Source organism: Muscardinus avellanarius (genome assembly GCF_963383645.1).
Source record: "Muscardinus avellanarius genome assembly, chromosome: 1".
Taxonomy (NCBI): Eukaryota; Metazoa; Chordata; class Mammalia; order Rodentia; family Gliridae; genus Muscardinus; species Muscardinus avellanarius.
The window spans coordinates 142,099,261-142,119,392 of record NC_137786.1 but is presented as its reverse complement, the minus strand read 5'-3'; the positions used below and the strand labels follow the sequence as shown (position 1 = coordinate 142,119,392).

At 42.2% G+C, this 20,132-nt stretch overlaps 1 protein-coding gene across 4 annotated transcripts in view; it reads right to left on the bottom strand.

The window, feature by feature from the left end:
- ALG9 (ALG9 alpha-1,2-mannosyltransferase) overlaps positions 1-20,132 on the bottom strand; it is a gene marked incomplete at both ends in the record, with an annotated part of 94,099 nt that overhangs the window by 7,561 nt on the left and 66,406 nt on the right. For all 4 annotated transcript variants that reach the window (XM_080718070.1, XM_080718069.1, XM_080718071.1 and 1 more), the window contains one exon: positions 15,503-15,633. In XM_080718070.1, coding sequence (XP_080574196.1) covers positions 15,503-15,633 — 131 coding nt within the window. The remainder of the gene's footprint in view (positions 1-15,502; positions 15,634-20,132) is intronic.

Sequence of the window (20,132 nt, the reverse complement as noted above, 5' to 3'; positions counted from 1 at the left end):
CACACATGGAAACAAAGACCAGACTGCATCACACACAGCTAGAACCAAATTCATACCTATCAAAACTCACACAACAATGTCTATAATAAAATGAAGTGCCAGGGTATGACCCGGGGCGCACAGGCAGCAAGACTTAGGGAGACATAACATCGACTGAAACGCCTCCCTTCCTAGTGAGGCAGCCACTCAAGTGAGTCAAGGAGGACAGAGATCTAGACGAAACAACTGCCCCAGCAGCACAATTAGCTGCCAGCTCAGAAGGTTTTCTAATTCAATTATCAGGGCTGGAGAACGTTCTGCTGTGGAGGCTTCAATGCACACTTGCTGACGTCAATGGGAGACTGGCCGTTCCTCCCTAAAGTCGCCAGCTCAGCAGCACAAACGGAAATGCTAGGGGCAATTTGTCATTTGAAAAAGAAAGCATTTAGCCAGGCACGGTGGCACACAGAAGCCCCGTAATCCCCCGTAATCCCAGTACTTTGGAGACTGAGACCGGAGGATCACAGGTTCAAGCCCAGTCTCAGCAACTTAGCAAGGCCCTCTGCAACTTAGTGAGACTCAGTTTCAAAATAAAAAATAAAATAGGGCTAGGAGTACAGCTCAGAGGTATAATGCCCTTGGGTTCAATCCCTAGTAAAACATACGCACACAGCCGGGCGTGGTGGTGCACGCTTGTAATCCCAGTACTTAGGAGGCTGAGACAGGAGGATTGCACAGGTTTGAAGCCAGCCTCAGCTACTTAGTGAGGCTCTCAGCAACTTAGTGAGACCCTGTTTCCAAATAAAATATAAAAAAGTTCTGGGACTATAGCCTGGAGGTAGAAAGCCCTTGAGTTCCAGCCCTAGTATACTACCAAACACACCACACACACACACACACACACACACACACACACACACACACACACACTCTCTCTCTCTCTCTCTCTCTAGTGTTTGAAGTTTCTCTTTTATTTTTATCTATCCATCCATAGAATCACCTGCGCATTCATCCATTCAAACATTAATGTCCTCATAAACTTGTATTCTAAGCCCACTGCCACTTCTCTATGGCTTACTTTATTTTTTATTTTATTATTATTATTTTTTGTGGCACTGGGGATGGAACCCAGGAACACTTTACCTCCAACCTCCACCCTCCACCCTATTTCTTCCTTTATTTTTGAAGTAGGGTCTAGGTTGTAGATGGCCTCATTAAAGTAGCCTAGGCTGGCCACGAACCTGGGATCCTTCTGTCTCAGCCTCTCAAGTACTGGGATTACAAGTATGTGCCACCATGTCTGGCTAGCTATGGCTTTTTTTGAGATAGTTTTATTTTTCTTGTAATTTTTTGGTACTGAGGAATAAACTCAGAGGCATTTCTAACAATATATCTGCTATACTTCCAAACTATACCCTCCCCAGCCCTTCTTATTCTCTTTTTCTAAACGAGGTCTCATAAATTGCTCAGGGTCTCTCTAATTTGAAGAGGCTGGCCTGAAACCAGCCATTCTCCTGTCTTAGCCTTGATTCACATACCCTGCCAAGATACTTTTTTTCTTTCTCTTGCACTTAGTTCACATCTCAATAAGAGACTTTCTACAACTCTTGGTGCAGAATTGGCTTTGCACAGCTACCTTTGGTTCTGAAGAGAATCTCAAATTCCTTCATGACTCAGTCCTTCCCCCCCCCCCCCCAGTACTGGGGATGGAGACCATTCTACCTCCAAGCTATACCTCCCAGCCCTATTTTTTATTCTTTATTTTGAAATAGGGTCTCACTGTGTTGCAAAGAGTCTCACTAAGTAGCTGAGGCTGTCTGTGAACCAGGATCCTCCTATCTCAGCCTCCCAAATGCTGGGATTACAAGTGTGTGCCACCACACCCAGCTATGACTTAATCTTGAAGTCAATCTATTGTCCCTTACTGAGAGTTTTACAAACTGCTCAAAAAGCTGGTATGAAGCAAAGATGTGATTGTTCTTTAACAGTCTTCAACAGAAAATAGGGTGAGGGACATTACTTTAATGATAACTACTGCAGAGATGTTCAACTCTGCTCCTCAAAATAAAATGGGCACAGGAGTGACATACTGTTACACTTCACACAAATGTCAGTTCCCTGAGGACACACCATATCTGTCCGCTGCTACGCACCTCCAGATATTAGACCAGGGCCATAGAGAGCACTTGGTAAATATTATGTGAGTGACAAACTACTCTTTGGCTCGGGTGGCCAGTTTACCTCCCCTCCCTCCTTGTACTACTCATCTTCCACAGGAAAAAGAGATACCAAAACCAACATAAAGTTCTCTTTCCTTCCCAATTTAGTCCTAAAGGCATCAGGTAGGGCCACACGAAGCAGGAGCCTCCAGTATGTGTGGAGGGCAGTGGGGCGAGTGAAATATGGAAGGAATGCATATTAGCAAAGAAAATACTACTGCGCAAAGTCAAGTAACCTCTCCAGGTTTCAGCCTACACAGGTTTTGCTGAGTCATCACTGTCCATGTGACCAGTATGATTTTCTTTTTGGCAGGTATGTAAAACAGACCCTTGTCATTCCAAGAATATACTCTCAGTTTTGACTCTTGGGGGGACCCACCAACGTTCATAACATGTAGTGTGTAGGAAGCTTCCTGAGGTACAAACTGGAGTCATGGCACTGTCACACTGGTGTACAGAGTGAAGCATTCTGCTGACCTGGGGCCCTGACCAACATCTGGCATAATATCATAACCTCCTGACAAGTTCCCTTTTGCCAGTACTCTTATTAGACAACTGGCCACTTTCTGACCTTTAGTCCTGCCATGGTTCCTGGGGAAATGCTCTTTCTAGTCCTCCTGCCTTCTGAAAGCTACTAAGAGATATGGGTGGTATATACTCCACTCACCATTCCCATAGAGAAGACACCCAAGAGTGTTCATGAGGGTCTCTGTTCCTTCTCATTGGACCCTCGTTTGGGCAACTCCATGAGATAAACATATTTTATTCTGAGATAAACAGAAGCAGCACTGGAGACCACATCAAGCAGATGACTCTGGAAAGCTTTACAAAGATGAAATAAATAGTGTGTGTGTGTGTGTGTGTGTGTGTGTGTGTGTGTGTGTGTGTGTAACTGGGAATTGGACCCAGGAGCATTCTACCACCAAGCTACACTCCTTACTCTGTTTTATTTTTATTTTGAAACAGGATCTTTCTAAGTTGATGAGAGTCTCACTACTTGCTGAGGCTGTCCTTGAACCTCAATCCTCCTGTTTCAGACTCCCAAGTACTGGGGCTACTATTATGTACCACCCCACCACCCACTATGGATATACTTTAAAATAACTCAATGGTCTTTATTTTACCCAACAAGGACAGAATCTTATGAAGAAATCCTTATTTCACTTTTTTCCTTTTGTCTTTACTCTAGAATGAATAGTTTTTGAAAAGTGAAATATGAGCCAGGGGTGGTGGTGCAAGCCTATAATCCTAGCATTTAGGAGGCTAAGACAAAAGGATCGCACACTTGCGGCCACCCTCAGCTATTTAGTGAGGCCCTCCACAACTTAGTGAGGCCCTGTTTCAAAATAAAGAATAAAAAAATCAGGCTAGGGTATAGCACTGAAGTAGAATGCCCCTGGGTTCCATTCCAGCACCATAAAGAACAAACAAAACAAAAGTGAAATACACTAACAAGCATTAAGTATTTTCTAAGACCCTATAATATGTGGAAACTTGGGTAAAACTGCCAGTATACGTGGTTCTAACTCTTAAGAAACCTACAACAAGCAGGGCGTGGTGGCACATGCCTGTAATCCCAGTACTTGGAGGCTGAGACAGGAGGATTGCAGGGTCATGGCCAGCCTCAGCAACTTAGTGAAGTTCCTTAGCAGTTGCTTGAGAAGTTTCTCAAGACTCTATTTCAGAATAAAATAAAATAGGGCAGGTGTAGTTTGGAGATAGAATGCCTTTGGGTTCTACCTCCAGTACAAGAAAAAAGGGGAGAGAGGGAGGGAAGAAGGGAGGGAGGAAGGGAGGGAGGGAGGGAGGAGACCTCTGATGGTGTTAGTTGCTTAGTCCACTAGCCAAAAGCGATAGCAATCCTAAAACATTCTTCAAACCTGAGTACACAGAAACACAACTTGGAACACAAGCTGTCTATGATGGTCTCTTTCTAGAGAACTAATTTCACAACAATAGAAAGCAGACTCTATGAGCTCCAGGAGAACAATAACATTAAAAATTTTTATCCTTTTTATTCTTTCTATGTCCGCAGACCTCAATGATTAAACAGTTAAATGATACAATGAGCAAAGCACCAATGTGTCTTGAAGCCACAACTGGCCTGGCATAGCCCTGCCAGGTGAAGGGGCCCAGGAAAGTCTCTGGGGAAGAACAAAGAAAGGCCAAAAACTGAGAGAAAAAAAAAGAAAGTAGAAGAAAATACACAGATACAGAGTGCAAAAGTACAGAAGCTCTGATCGCTTTTTCCTTTCTGCTTCTGAATATTCTTGGAATCAACGAGGTAGGGAAGGGCACGGCCACAATTGATGTGTAGGGAAAAGACAAGAGCCCCGCAGTTACTGTGCAAGAGGGAGAACTGATCCTACCCCAGGACTGGAACACCAGCTGAAACATGTCAAACTACTGGCCTGCAACCGAATTCTGCTGTGGCTCCCTTTCCACCTGGGTAGTAAGAAGCTGCGGATGGAAACAGCCTACGGGGCTAATTTGTATACCATATGTCTCTTTTCTAAGAAATCTCCTTTAGAAGGAAAAATTATTTAGTTTGGAAGAAAAATGACATTATAAGAGCTGTGGTGATTTTAAAACACGTTCATAAAGTGTTTGGCACTTCTCCCACAGATAGGGGAATTCTATTCCTCTCCCCTTGAGCATGCATTATTCACATGGCTTGTTTCTAACCAATAGGATGAGGGATACTGCACAACTCCCAAGGAGAGATCATAAAAAGCTATTCAGCTCTTGGGATGCATTTATTCCCTTGGAAGTCAGCCACCATGCTGTAAGGAAGCCCAGGCCACATGGAAAAGCCAAATGTGGGTAGGTGTTCTGGCTGATAGCCACAGCTGAGATCTAGTCAACAGCCAGCATCGACTGCCAGACGTGAGTGAGAAAGCCTTTGAGATGTCTCCAGACCTTGCCATCATTTGATGGTGCATTCATAAGAGATACTGGGTTAAGAACTGGCTAAAGCCCAGTTGAGCCAAGTCAACTCCCAGGATAATGAGAGAAAACAATAATAAATTGTTGTTATACTGCAATAGCTGGAAGATAAGCTTCCAACTAAATTATGCTTCTGATGATTACTCCAATGGTCTTATTATATCTTCCAGAAAGAATAGTTCTGCTGATGCTGGAGCAAGATGCTGGCAGAGAAAATTGCTCCCATGCACCAGATCATCCTATCACATGGGACAAAAATGGATACAGGGATGTGGAGTTGGCCTCCAGAGCGGCAGAGCTTGCTTGTAGCTTTGGAAACAAGTTGGAAGGCATTTCCCACCAGGCTCCCGCAGTCCAGCATTGTCACTACACTAAGAAAGAAACCCACCACGGGGCTGGTGGTTTATTGCAACACTTTCCCTTCACTTCTCTCTGGGGAATCTCAGAGAAGCATTACAATCACCCACTTCTCAAGATATTTACACCAGTAGCAATTATATCATGATTCAAAAAAAGACAAAAATCCTCTTTTATTTCAGAAAGTATGTAATATGAGATACCCAGAGGGTGACAAATATCTCTGGTTTAAAAAGTGATATCACTATCACCAGGTGTGGTGGCGCACACTTGTAATCCCAGCATTTGGGAGGCTGAGACAGGAGGATCGCGGTTCATAGACAGCCTCAGCTACTACCTAGTGAGGCCCTGTGCAACTCAGTGAGACCCTGTTTCAAAATAAAGAATAAAAAATAGGGCCAGGGGTGTAGTACGGAGGTAGAATGCTCCTGGGTTCCAGTCCCAGTACCGAAAAAAAAAAAAAAGACAAAAAGTGATATTATCAACTAATTTAGACTCAATTTCCTGGGACTCTGATAATAACTTTATGAAAATGGCCAGGCACAGCAAACTCAAAGAACACCTGGGCTGCCATTCTCCCGAGTGGGTGCATACTCTTTGGCCTTAGTAAGTACTTTTTCATGAGTCTTAAGAGCAAAAGCTTTGCTTTCTTGTGACAATTTTAATGGAAAACATGCTTCTTCACATATTCATGTTCAAAATTCTTAAATGTGGCCCAAACACAAAGCTGTCCTAATAATCTTTAGGTTGCTTCTTTCTGTGAGGAATCTCCAATTCAAGAGTATGATTTTGCTGGGTGTGGTGGCACACACTTGCAATCCCACTACTTGGGAAGCTGAGACAGGAGGATCACAAGTTCATGGCCAGATGTGAAATTAGTGAGGCCCTATTTAAAATAAAATAAAATAAAATAAAATAAAATAAAATAAAATAGGGCTAAGGGATATATAGCTTAGAGGTAGAATGCCCCTGAGTTCAACCCCCAGTACCACAAACACACACACACAGACACACACACCAAAAAAAAAGTATGATTTTTTTTTTCAAATATGCTGGTACTGTCTTCCAACTATCTTGATTTCTTCCCTTTCAGAAAGCTGAGGCCCAGTCTAGACAACAACAAGGAATATCAGCAAATCAAGTCAAGTAAGTAAACCATAGGAAAATCGATATGGTGAACATGAGGGCAAAGGAACTATAGCAATATATGTTGTTCTTCCCATCCCTTTTGAGAACAGTCCTCTTTATTCTAGCCATGTTAAAGCAGAATGACCATATATCTCAATTTGCCCAGGAAAGGACTTGTTTTTCATTCAAAAGAATTCTGATTACTTTTTTTGTGTGTGTGGTACTGGGGATGGAACCCAGAGGCATTCTACCTCCAAACTATGCCCTCAGCCTGATTTTATTTCTTATTTGGAAACAAGGTCTTGCTAGGTTGCTGAGAGCCTTATTAAGTTGCTGAGGCTGGCATCAAAACTGCGATACTCCAGTCTCAGCATCCCAAGTACCGGGGTAACAGGCGTGTGACACTGTACCTGGCTCTATTTTATATAAAAGCAAATTCAAAATCAGCCAAAGTGGCTGGGCATGGTGGCCCATGCTTATAACCTCAGTACTTGGGAGGCTGAAACAGGAAGATTGCAGGTTCACAGCCAGCCTCAGCTACTTAGTGAGGCCCTTTGCAATTTAGTGAGACCCTATTTCAAAATAAAGAGTGAAAAATAGGGCTGGGTATATAGCTCAGAGGTAGATTCCCCTGGGTTCAATCCCCAGTACATAAAAAAAAAAAAATCAGCCAAAGTGGTAAATTAAAATTTTTGATAATGGACCTGAGGCTTGTTTTGACCCTCTCATCTAACAGGCTTCTTTCATTTACATTCCTGATTTCTCCTCCTAGGATTCAATCAGTGAGATCTCCCTCTTTACCACCAGTGGCTGTTTGTTTGTTTTTGGTTCTGGGGGTTGAACTCAGGGGTGTTCTACCTTTGAGCTACATCCCAGCCATATTTTATTTTTTTTTATTTTAAAACAGGGTCTCACTAAGTTGCAGAGGACCTCACTGAGGAGCTGAGGCTGCCCATGAACCCGTGATCCTCCTGCCTCAGCCTCCCACGTACTGGGATTACAAGCGTGTGCCACCACGCCCAGCTCAGCATTTATTTAATCTTACTTTTCCTTTATGTCTCAGGTTAAATGCCACTTTCTTCAGGAAGCCTTCTCAGTGTCTCTCCTTTCTTTGAAATTCTAGGACATTTACAGTCTTAGCACTATTTTCAAGGCGTTCTTACAAAAGTTATGTTACTCAAGAGCAATGTCTATGTGTAGTTACTTCATTTACGTTCCTTATAGAATCTAGCTTGGTGCTCAGGAATAAGAGCTATTCAAGGAAGACTTTCTGATTCTAAACTTGCTTAACCTGCCTTAAGTGCACAAGTGCCTCCCTGCTGTTCCCTCCCCTCACAGCACCCAGCACGTAACCTTTAAAGCACTTAACTTCTGTTTAATGCCAGCTTTCTCATTATACTGAAGGGTTCCAGAGGACAAGAACTTGGTGTAGACTGATCATCCACCTAAGATGCATCACGAGCCTGTCACAGTACACAGTAAACATTTGCCGATCGGGTGGAGGATGGACAGACGGAATGATGGACAATGGAAGAAAGAAGAAAGCATCGCAAAGAAGTGAACGTAAGAAAAGCAGATTTAGATTTTAAGGACTTAAACACTTCAATCTGCTTACATTTCTGAACATTTCACATGACTATGTGCCACAGGCTTACTAAAATCTTCTTTCCTAAGAAAGAGCTAGAGAATACTCATGCTTCAGTCCCATCCAATCTAGCGTCTAAGACATGAGTGGGCCATTACATCCACAGGATACCATTGTTTCTCCTTGGTATAAAATTTGCTCAGTTTTAGGAAGCCATCTTTTCAGAGAGACAGAAAATGTAATAGCCCTAGTAAGCAGGCTGGAAGCACATCAGGATCATGTGCCCGTAGTAAGCACAGGCTCAGAGTGACAGCTCTGACAGTACCTCTAACTTAATTGGCCCAGAGCCAGCAACATAAGATGTCATGGTGCTGACAGATATACATTGCTGTGGCAAAGTGGGCTGAAGGATCCTGCTGTTTTTGCCCTTAGATCAATCAATATATACTAGGAAAACCTGAGGAAGATAAGTGTAAAGAAAATCAACTTACTTTTGGAAACCTAGGCAGCTGGCTAATTAATTCAAAGGTCTAACATTTCTATAATGCTTTAGAATTTTTTTTTTTTTTTTTTTTTTTTTTGGTGGTACTTGGGGTGGAACCCAGAGGCCTTCTACCTATGGGCTATACTCCCAGACCTATTTTATATTTTATTTGGAAACAGGGTCTCACTAAGTTGCTGAGAGCCTCACTAAGTAGCTGAGGCTGGCTTCGAACCTGTGCAATCCTCCTGTCTCAGCCTCCCAAGCGCGGGGATTACAAGCGTGCGCCACCACGCCCGGCTCTATAATGCTTTAGAATTTAAAAGCACTCTCATATTTACACTTTCACTTAATCTTTATGATAACCCCATAAAATAGGTTCAGATGTGGTTAGGTGTGGTGGTGCATGCCTGTAATCTCAGGACTAGGGAGGGTGAGACATGAGGATCACAGGTTAGAAATGAGCCTCTGCAACTTAGTGAGATTCTCAGCAACCTAATGAGACCCTGTTTTAAAAGAAAAAATAAAATCAAACCGGGATTGTAGTAGTTCAGAGAAAGAATAGGCCTGGGTTCAATTCCCTGCACCATTAAAAAAAGAGAAAAAAAAAGGTAAGACATTATGACATTATCACTGTTTTACTGATGTGGAATTTGAAAGTCAGAGAGGCACTAACAGCAATGGCCAGTTCACAGGTCTTCAAATCCTGTGCTCTCTTCCTCTGCACACCACCATGAGGACTGTACCTCCTTCAGTTCATTCTTTATTATTATATATACTGGGGATCAAACCCAGGAACATTCTACCTCCAAGTGACTATACTCCCAGCTCTATTTTATTTTTGTTTTATTTTATTTTTATTTTTTTGTGTGTGTGGTGCTGGGGATGGAACTCAGAGGCTTTCTACCTCTGGGCTACACTCCCAGACCTATTTTATAATTTATTTGGAAACAGGGTCTCACTAAGTTGCTGAGAGCCTCACTAAGTAGCTGAGGCTGGCTTCGAACCTGTGCGATCCTCCTGTCTCAGCCTCCCAAGTGTGGGGATTACAAGTATGCGCCACCACGCCCGGCTTTATTTTTATTTTGAAACAAGTTCTCACTAGGTTGATGAGAGTCTCACTACTTGACAAGGCTGTCCTCGAACCTGCGATCCTCCTGTCTCAGCCTCCCAAATACTGGGATTACAAGCATGTACCACTGCTCCCGGCCCTTCTTCTTCTTCTTCTTTTTTTTTTTTTCCTTCTTCTTCTTTCCTCCCCCTCCCCCTCCCCTCCTCCCCCTCCTCTTCCTCCTCCTCCTCCTCCTCCTCCTCCTCCTCCTCCTCCTCCTCCTCCTTCTTCTTCTTTTTTTCAGTACTGGAGATTGAACCCAGAGACATTCTACCTCCAAGCTATACCCAAGCCCTATTTTGTATACTTTATTTTGAAATAGGGTCTCACTAAGTTGCAAAGAGCCTCACTCAGTAGCTGAGGCTGGCCACAAACTGGAGATCCTCCCTTCTCAGCCTCCCATGTACTGGAATTACAAGCATGCATGCATGCACCACCAAGCCCAGCTCCTCCTTCAGTTCTTTTTTTTTTTTTTTCTTTTTTTTTTTTTATTGGTGCACTGTATTCATACATCATAGTAGGATACATACTTTTGTAGACATACATGCACACTTTTCCCAGTCAGCCCCCACCCAATCCCACCCCATTCTCTCCCTATCCCTCCCTCCCATGCTTGGCTTAGTAGTTGACATCTAGTATTATGGCAATTTATCAAAAATTAAAAATGATAATCTCACATAACAGTTTCATTTGTCTGATACCAAGCTTTTGATGACTTAAAGATAACATTTCAATATTTCTTTTTGCTTTCTTTCTTACCAGAGAATATTTTTTTCTATTTTTTAGGTGAAACTATCATATATTTATATATTTATTTTTCAGAAAAAAATCTATCCTAATATGGAATATGGAGTCTAGGTACCCAAAACGATCTTGAAAAAGAACAAAGCTAGAAGATATATATTTTCTGATTTCAAACCATATAAAGCTACAATAATTGAAACAGTGTAGTACTATTCTAAAGGCAGATAAATAAACCATTGGAGTTAAATAAAAGCCTAGAGCTAAATTCTTCCCTATATTGTCAAATTATTTTTGACAAGGTTTCCATGAACATTTGGTGGTGGAAATAATAATCTTTTAACTAAATATTGTTAAAAAATAATAATTACATGGAAAAGAATAAAATTGGACCCTTACCTAATCCCATATACAAATATTAACTCAAAATAGATAATAGACCTAAATACAAATCTTAAGACTATAAACTTTTAGGAGAAAATATGGGTCATAAAACCTCACAACATTGAAATTGGCAGTGATTTATTGGTTATGATTTCAATGACACAGGCAACAGAGGAGTATACAGACTCCCTAAAAAATAAAAAAATAAAAAAAATTGTATATCCAAAGACAATGTAAACAGAGTTAACAGTTACTAATAGAATGGGATAAAATATTTCCAATTGCTATATCTGAAGGTATATTAATATTCCAACTAGAAATCCTAAAAATTAACAACAATAAAGGCAAACAATACCATTTAGAGATAGGTAAAAGACTAACATAAATAATGAATCTCCACAGATAACCAATCTTAATTGTCTGTTGGATGGAAACTCTTGTTTCTCTGGTTCTGGTGTGTGTTACCTATTTCTTCTTTGTAGTTAATCTCTTTGAGTATTTTCTCTAGCACTGGTTTTGAAGACATAAATTCCTTCAGTTTCTGTTTGTCATGGAAGCTTCTTATTTCTCCATCTAATTTGATAGAAAGTTTTGCTGGGTAGGAAATTTTTGGCTGGAAGTTGTTTTCTTTCAGAGTTTGGAATATGTTACTCCAAGCCCTTCTGGCTCTCATGACTTGATTTGGGAAGTCCGGAGTGATTCTAATTGGTTTGCCTCTGAATGTCACTTGGCCCTTTGTTTTTGTTGCCTTTAAGATTCTCTGCTTGGCTTCCACATTGGTCATTTTGACAATTATGTGGCGTGGGGATCCTCTTCTCTGATCCAGTCTAAAGGGAGTTCTATAAGTTTCCTGGACCTTTGTATCAACCTCTTGCTCTATGTTTGGAAAATTTTCTGCTATTACTTCTTTGAAGAGATTGTTGATCCCTTTGGTTTCACTTTCTTTTCCCTCCTCTATTCCAATTATTCTTAGGTTAGCTCTCTTAAAATGGGCCCATATTTCTTCAATATCAGATTCCTGTTGTCGGATATTTTTTTCTAGATTAGAAACTATGAGTTCATTTTTGGATTGCTCATCTTCTAAGAGCGAGATTCTGTTCTCCATGTGGTCTAATCGGTTGTTTGGGCTTTGAATTGAGGCCTTTACTTCATTAATTGCATCCTTTATCTCTTTTTGGCTCTCTCTGAGTTCTTTTCGAAGCACCTCTATTATTTCTACAGTTATTTTCCTGATTTGATCTTCTAGAAATCTCTGATTTTCTGTTTTATCGGGTTCTGATGTTGTGGGGTTGTGGGCATTAATTGCTCCAGTATTATTCCTCTTTCCCATGATTTTGGAAGTTTGTGCCTTCTCTGGGTTCTTCCCTTGGGTCACTATGACTTCCCTTAAGGTGCTCTGGATCTCGAGTCAGTAGTATCTCGGACCCCACTACTCCTTTACTGGGTTTTATCACAGAGTCTCCGACCCAGAGAGTCAATAGAGGCTGCTTTAGACTGTGGGGGGTGCCAGGTTGCATGTTCTCCTATGGTGTGATATCTCTGCCACCGCCCCTCCCCCACTGGGTCAAGTCCCAGGGAGTACATTACTGGGATTTCTCCTCTGTGGCCCGCAATTTGACTCACTGTTCTTGAGTACGCAGATGTAGCTGTACTGGCCTCGCTGAATTCGGTGCTGCTGCCGCCGGTGGCAATATGGCGCCACTGCTACGCCCTCGGCTATGGGGCTGGCGTTTTTCTTCTTGATTTTGATTTCTACTCTGAATCCCTGCAGCGTGTGCTGAGCTCGGCCACTGGGAGCTTTAGATGCTCTCTGCGCGGAGAAATCCCGCCTGGCTGTTCCGCAGTGGCTCACCTCGGCTTGCTGTAGCCGTCCCGTGAATTCGCCGGTGCCGCCGGCAGTATGGCGCTGCTGCCGCGTCTGCTGCGTCCTCGGGCGCGAGGCCGGTTATCTCCTCTGTGGCTCTGTTCTCAGTCCACTTTCTCTCTGGAGCCTGGTGATTTTTTGTTTCACTGGTGATGGTGTTTTCTGGCTATGAAAGGCGCTGATTTTGTGGTAATGGAGATTTGTTGTTAGCGGGGCTCTTAAGCCCCGCTTTTCTCGGTCGCCATCTTCCCGGAAGTCTCCTCCTTCAGTTCTTAATCCAACTGATTCCTGTCCTTCTTAGCATGTGGTCATGAAAATGATGCCCTGAGCACAATTAGGAGAATGATCCTCTGAAGGCATGCCCCGCTCCCCAGGATCGCTGTTGGAAATCTACTACTGTTCCCCCTCAGAGATAGGGATCTTTCCAGGCTCAGGTCTCATGGCACAGTTTTCTCAACTCAAAAGACATATAGCCAGGCATGGTGGTGCATGCTTGTAATGCAAGTACTAGGAAATCTGAGATAGGAGGATTGCAGACCTGAGGTCAGTCTCAGCAACATAGCAAGATCCTATTTCCTGTGTCTTTTTTTTTTTTTTTCATGGTACTGGGGGTGGAACCCCAGAGGCTTTCTACCTCCGGGCTATACTCCCAGACCTTTTTTATATTTTATTTGGAAACAGGGTCTCACTAAGTGGCTGAGAGCCTCACTAAGTAGCTGAGGCTGGCTTCGAACCCGTGTGATCCTCCTGTCTCAGCCTCCCAAGCGCGGGGATTACAAGCGTGCGCCACCACGCCCGGCTAGCAAGATCCTATTTCAAAATAAAAAATAAAATAGGGGGGGGGGTGTAGCTCAGAGGTAGAGTGCCACTTGGGTGAGTCCTCAGTGCCCAAAACAAACAAATAAATAAATAAACATTGAAAACACAGTGGTTAAATTTATCTGTTCTGTACCTTACCAGTGTGACTATGGCTACATACAGCTGGAGAAGAAGACCAAGTGGCTTCATTTAAAACTTGAATGGGGAGCCGGGCGTGGTGGCACAGGCTTATAATCCCAGTATTCGGGAGGCTGAGACCTGGAGGATCGCGGTTCGAGGACAGCCTCAGCTACTTAGTGAGGCCCTCTGCAACTCAGTGAGACCCAGTTTCAAAATAAAGAATAAAAAATAGGGCAGGGAGTATAGCTGGGAGGTCAAATGCCCCTGGGTTCCATCCCCAGATGTGAAAAAAAAAAAAAAAAAAAAAAAAAAACTTGAATGGGTTCTTGATCCTCTCAATTACATGACTTTAGTTCACTTTAGTTCTTTTTATCTCTCACTCTCAATTATTTCATAACTTTTTTCTCCTTAAGTCTCTAAAACTCATCCCTTACACTTCCTTCTTAGCTGATAATCCTGTTTCCACCTCGCTGTGAAACTGAGACTACTAGAAGAGAATTTCCAAACCAGGCGTGGTGGCGCATGCTTGTAATCCCAGTACTTGGGAGCCTGAGACAGGAGGAGCGCAGGTTCAAAGCCAGCCTCAACAAAACAGTGAGGCTCTCAGCAACCCATGAGACCTTGTTTCCAAATAAGAAATAAAATCAGGCTGGGTGTGTAGCTTGGAGGTAGAATGCCTCTGGGTTCCACCCCTAGTGAGTGAAAGAATCGGGAAGAGAACTTCCAGATTCTCTCACACTAAAAGGCTACCTTCTACTAAGCTTGTGTGTGTGTGTGTGTGTGTGTGTGTGTGTGTGTGTGTGTGTGTGTTACTGGGAAGTGAACCCAAGGATATCCTACCTCCAGGCTATACCCCCAGCCCTATTTTACTTTTATTTCAAAATAGGGTCTCACTAAGTTGCTGAGAGCCTCACTAAATTGCTAAGGCTAGCCTTGAACCCGCGATCCTCCTTTTCAGCCTCCCAAGTACTGGGACGATAAGTGTGCGTCACCACGCCTAGCTACCTGGTACTATTTTATACTGTCTGTCTAGTACAATGGCCATTAGCTGGGTATTGCTATTCAGATTGAAACTGAGATTAAATAAAATTTGAAATCCAGTTCCTCAGTTGAACAAGAATTTGAGTTTTCCACAGCAGAGCTATCTGTATTACTTAGAAATCTCTCATTTGAGCTGGGCATGGATATGCACTCTTCAAAACCCTTAGACAGAAGGGTTTCTGTTTGCAGCTAGCCTCAGCTACTTAAGTGAGTCCCTCTACAACTGAGACCTTATTTCAAAATAAACAATACTATAAAAAAAAAAAAGAGAGAGACAGGCGGTGGTGCGCGCTTGTAATCCAGCATTTGGGAGGCTGAGGCAGGATGATAGTGGTTTGCAGACAGCCTCAGCTACTACTTAATAAGGCTCTTTGCAACTCAGTGAGACCCTGTTTCAAAATAAAGCATAAAAAAAATAGGGCTAGGAGTGTAGCTTGGAGGTAAAATGCCCCTGGGTTCCATCCCCAATACTAAAAAAAGAAAGAAAAAAAAAAGAAAGAAAGAAACCTCTTATTTGGGAGATAGCACAGTACATTTTGCATTCTGGTTCCTTGAAAATGATAGCACTCTTTTAGATTTCTCCAGACATAGACAAAATGATGTCTTGTGTTGGGCCCAAAAAGAAAATGACAGCTATAAGAGTCAGCCCAGGACTGGAAGTTATTAAATCCTAGAATTCAATTTTCATCCTCAGTGTAGTAGGTCTCTTAGGATTAAAGCCACATACCTAGAAGCATCGAGGAATGGTCTGTGGGCCAAGCTGATCCATTCTTCTCGATTAGATGAATATTTTGGCTCCCGGGGTGTTTCTCTCATAGTGTCCAGATCCACTAAATAATGACATTTACTGATGTCAATCTGAAACAGAGAAAAGTCACTCTTCATCAGTAACTGCGAAGGTCCCTGCAGAGTGCGGTACTTCAATTGCAATCCTAAGAATTTCCACTGAGAACAAACACCTGTGCCCTCAGACAATGCTACCTGTGTTCTGTCTACTCAGGTAAGAACATCAGGTATTATCTACACTTTTGGGGGTTGAGTACGTACTCGCGCAGCCAAGCATGTATGTAAGCTTTGGGTATTCGGATTATAGTGTAGGTTCTTAAGTCCCTCTATCCCCACAGTTATGACCACTGTGAGTCCACAATCTACCTCCGGAAACCCCTTCTTCTGCTTAATATTGCCCCCATCCAGTCTATCACTTCTTATTCCAGAGATTAAAAAAGCGTGACTAAACACTGATGTTAATATTTAAAGAAACCCTGACACTCCTGAAAAAAACATGAGAGGTTTGTTTACACTGTACCTCACAGATGATACAGCAATATCATGTCTATCATCTCCTTCAAAAAAAAAGTCAACAGCATTAACAGTAACTCTGGAACTGTCCCTCAGTACAACTGAGATATCAGAAACGAGGAGTGAAGGAGACAATGGAAATAACTAATATTAGTAGAACTAGAGTCCTTCAATTGCACACAACATGGATATACCAGAGCTCATTAGAGAATATCAATACATTTCATTTAAAAACATGGTGGTACTATGCTCCTTACAAAATTGACTAATTCAATGGAATATGCTATACCATCTGTAGGATCCTTCTGTGCTTCAATAGTTCATTTCATATTAAAAGCACATTCTCCCCATTATCTCCAAGCCATCAGAATATTTAGCAGCCACAGCAAAATTTTCAATCCTTTTTAATTTCTAAAAGTTAAAAAAGATACAAGTTTCTATGAGGTTAAGTAAATCTCAAAGATAGAAAACAAGCCAGGTATGGAGCCCACACTTGTAATCCCAGTACTTGGGAGGCTGAGACAGGAGGATCACAGGTTCAAGGACAGTCTCAGAAACTTAGGCCCTCCCCAACCTAGTGAGACCCTGTTTCAAAACTAAAAAATAAAATAGGGTTAGGGGTATAGCTCAGAGGTACAATGCCCCTGGGTTCAATCCCCAGCACCACACACACACACACACACACACACACACACACACACACACACACAGAGAGATGGAAAACAAATTACTAATGTGAATAGCTAAAGAAAGTGAATCTCAAGAAAAGGAAACTAATATTTTTCAATTTTTTACATGCCAACTATGATACATGCATTATTATTTTTTTTGGGGGGGTGGTACTGGGGGTGGGACCCAGAGGCTTTCTACTCCCAGACCTTTTTTTTTTTGGAAACAGTCTCACTACGTTGCTGAAAGCACAGGGTCTCACTAAGTTGCTGAGAGCCTAAGTAGCTGAGGCTGGCTTTGAACCTGTGCGATCCTCCTGTCTCAGCCTCCCAAGTGTGGGGATTACAAACGTGTGCCACCACGCCCAGCCTACATTATTTTAAAATCATAATAACAAAACCTATAAGAGATTGCTCCAATTTTATAAATGAGGAAGTTAAGACTCAAATTAACTTCTTTTTTTTTTTTTTTTTTTTTTTTTTTGGTGGTACTGGGGTTCCTGGAAGCCCTTCTACCTCTGGGCTACACTCCCAGACCTATTTTTATATTTTTATTTAGAAACAGGGTCTCCTAAGCCAGCGCGCGCGGCTGGCTTCGAACCTGCGCGATCCTCCTGTCTCCGCCTCCCAAGCGCGGGGATTACAAGCGTGCGCCACCACGCCCGGCTCTTAACTTCATTTTTAACATATATATTTGAGGCCTCTATGATATACTAGGCATTAAGTTAGAGCTAAAGACATAGGAAAAATAAGACCCAGTTTTCTGCCTTAAAAGGATTTACATTTCTGACCAAAACACAGTGAGCATATATCAGAGCCATATTTGGAACTGGGTCAGTGTGACTTCAAAAGCCTACCTTAAGACTGAAAAACATGACTGAAAAAGTAAAGAGAGAAGAAAGAAGCGCTAAGAAGCCCATGTTGATGTTTCTTAGAAATTAAAACCAGAAGCCAGGCATGGTGGCACACGCTTATAATCCCAGCACTTGGGAATTTGAGACAGAAGAATCACAGTTTGCGGACAGCCTCAGCTGCATAGTGAGGCCCTCTGCAACTTAGGGAGACCCTGTTCCAAAATAAAGAATAAAAAATAGGGCTGGGGGTGTAGCTTGGAGGTAGAATGTCTCTGGGTTCAATCCCAGGTACTGCAGAAAAAAAAAATTAAAAGCAGGGCTGGGGTGTAGCTTAGTGGTAAAGCCCTTAGTGCTAGCCCTTGAGTTCAATCCCCAGCACCATAAAAACGTACAACCAAAAAGTGAAACCTTAGATTATCAGGCTTCAGCTAAGATAGAAACCACCTGATATATGAATAGATATAGAGCAAAGCTCATATTTAATGGTAAGGGCTGAAAGTATTTCCTTTGGGATCAGGAGTCAGGTTACTTGGTATCACTCTTCTAAAACATTATACTAGAGGTTATAGACAGGAAATTAACATTAAATAAAGCAAAAGGCACAAAAAATACAGAGAGGCAAAACTTATTCATTACAATGATTTGATTCTTATACAAAAAGCCCAAAAGAATCTATAGGGAAATTTTATAGTTATTGTTATTCTGGAGATTGAATCCAGGATCATTCTGCCCTCAACCACACCTGGTGAATGTTTATTTTTTTTAGATCAGCTCTCCCTATGCTGCCCAGGCTGGTCTTGAGAACTCCTGGGTTCAAATGATTCTCCTGATCCTCAGAAGAATGGGAATAAACTTTACCATTTGATCCAGCAATACCACTTCTGGGTAGATACCCAGAAGAAAGGAAACCAAACCACCAAACTAATGCATGTGTATCTATGTTCACAGCTGCACAATTCACCATAGCCAAACTATGGAACCAGCCAAGATGTCCATCAACAGATGAATGGATTACAAGACTGTGGGATATGTACACAGTGGAATTTTACTCAGCCATCAGAAAAAACTCAATTACATCATTTTCAGGGAAATGGATAGAACTGGAGGACATTATGCTAAGTGAGGTTAGTCAGTCACAAAAAATAAGAAATTGGATGCTTTCCCTAATATGCCAAAGCTAGGAAGAAATGGGTAACAGGAGGAACTCTAGATTAGGAAGAAGATTCTAGAGAGGAGTAAATAAGGCGACCTAACTGAAGGTATGAGAAGGGGTAAGAGGGAAACTCCCTAAAGCACATGATGTATTTAAACAAACATATCAATCACTAAACCAAGCATGGAAAGGAGGGATGGGGAGGGAATGGGGGCGAGAAAGGAATAAGGGCTAACTGGGTGATGTGTGCATGTATGTCCCCATCATCTTTTATCCCATTAAGATGTATGAATACAACTGACCAATAAAAAATTTTTAAAAATTATCCTCCTGCCTCAGCCTCCTAAATAGCTAGCACTACAGTCTGTACCACTGCATCCAGCAAATTTCTGGAGTTATTAAGTAGACTTATAGGATGTAAAATCAATGTTTGCATCAATTCAATTTCTGTTTAATAGCAATAAATGGTATTTTGCTTTACTTTTTGTGGTACTGGGAATGGAACCCAGGGGCATTCTACCTCTGAGCTACACCCCTAGCCCTATTTTTTTTTTTTTTTTTTTTTTTGTGGTACTGGGGGTTCCTGGAAGACCTTCTCCGGGCTACACTTCTAAGCTATTTTTTTTTTTTTGGAAACAGGGTCTCTTAAGCCAGCACGGTTGGCTTTGAACCAGTGCGATCCTCCTGTCTCCGCCTCCCAAGCGCGGGGATTACAAGCTTGCACCACCACGTCTGGCGCTAGCCCTATTTTTTTATTCTTTATTTTGAAACAAGGTCTCACTGAGTTGCAAAAAGCCCCACTAAATAGTAATTGACGCCGTATGAGAACACCAATCTTCCTGTCTCAGCCTCCCAAATGCTGGGATTACAAGCATGTGCTACTACAACTGGCTCATAAATGATATTTTATAATAATATAATTTACAAGTATTTGAAAACATCTATCTCGGAATACATCTAATAAAAGATGGGAGAGTGCTTTTTTATTTTTTATTTTTTTGCAGTATTGGTGATAGAACCCAGGGGTGTTCTACCTCTGAGGTATATCCCCAACCCTATTTTTTATTCTTTATTTTCAAACAGGGTCTCACTGAGTTGCAAAGGGCCTCACTAAGTAGCTGAGGCTGTCCACAAACCGCAATCCTCCTGTCTCAGCCTCCCAAATGCTGGGGTTACAAGTGCAAAACACCAAACCTGGCTAGGCAGAGTGCTTTATAAAAAATTATGAATCTGATGCCGGGCGTGGTGGTGCATGCTTGTAATCCCCCCGCTTAGGAGGCAGAGACAGGAGGATCGCGCAGGTTCAAAGCCAGCGGCGTGCGCTGGCTTAGGAGACCCTGTTTCCAAATAAAAATGTAAAAATAGGTCTGGGAGTGCAGCCCG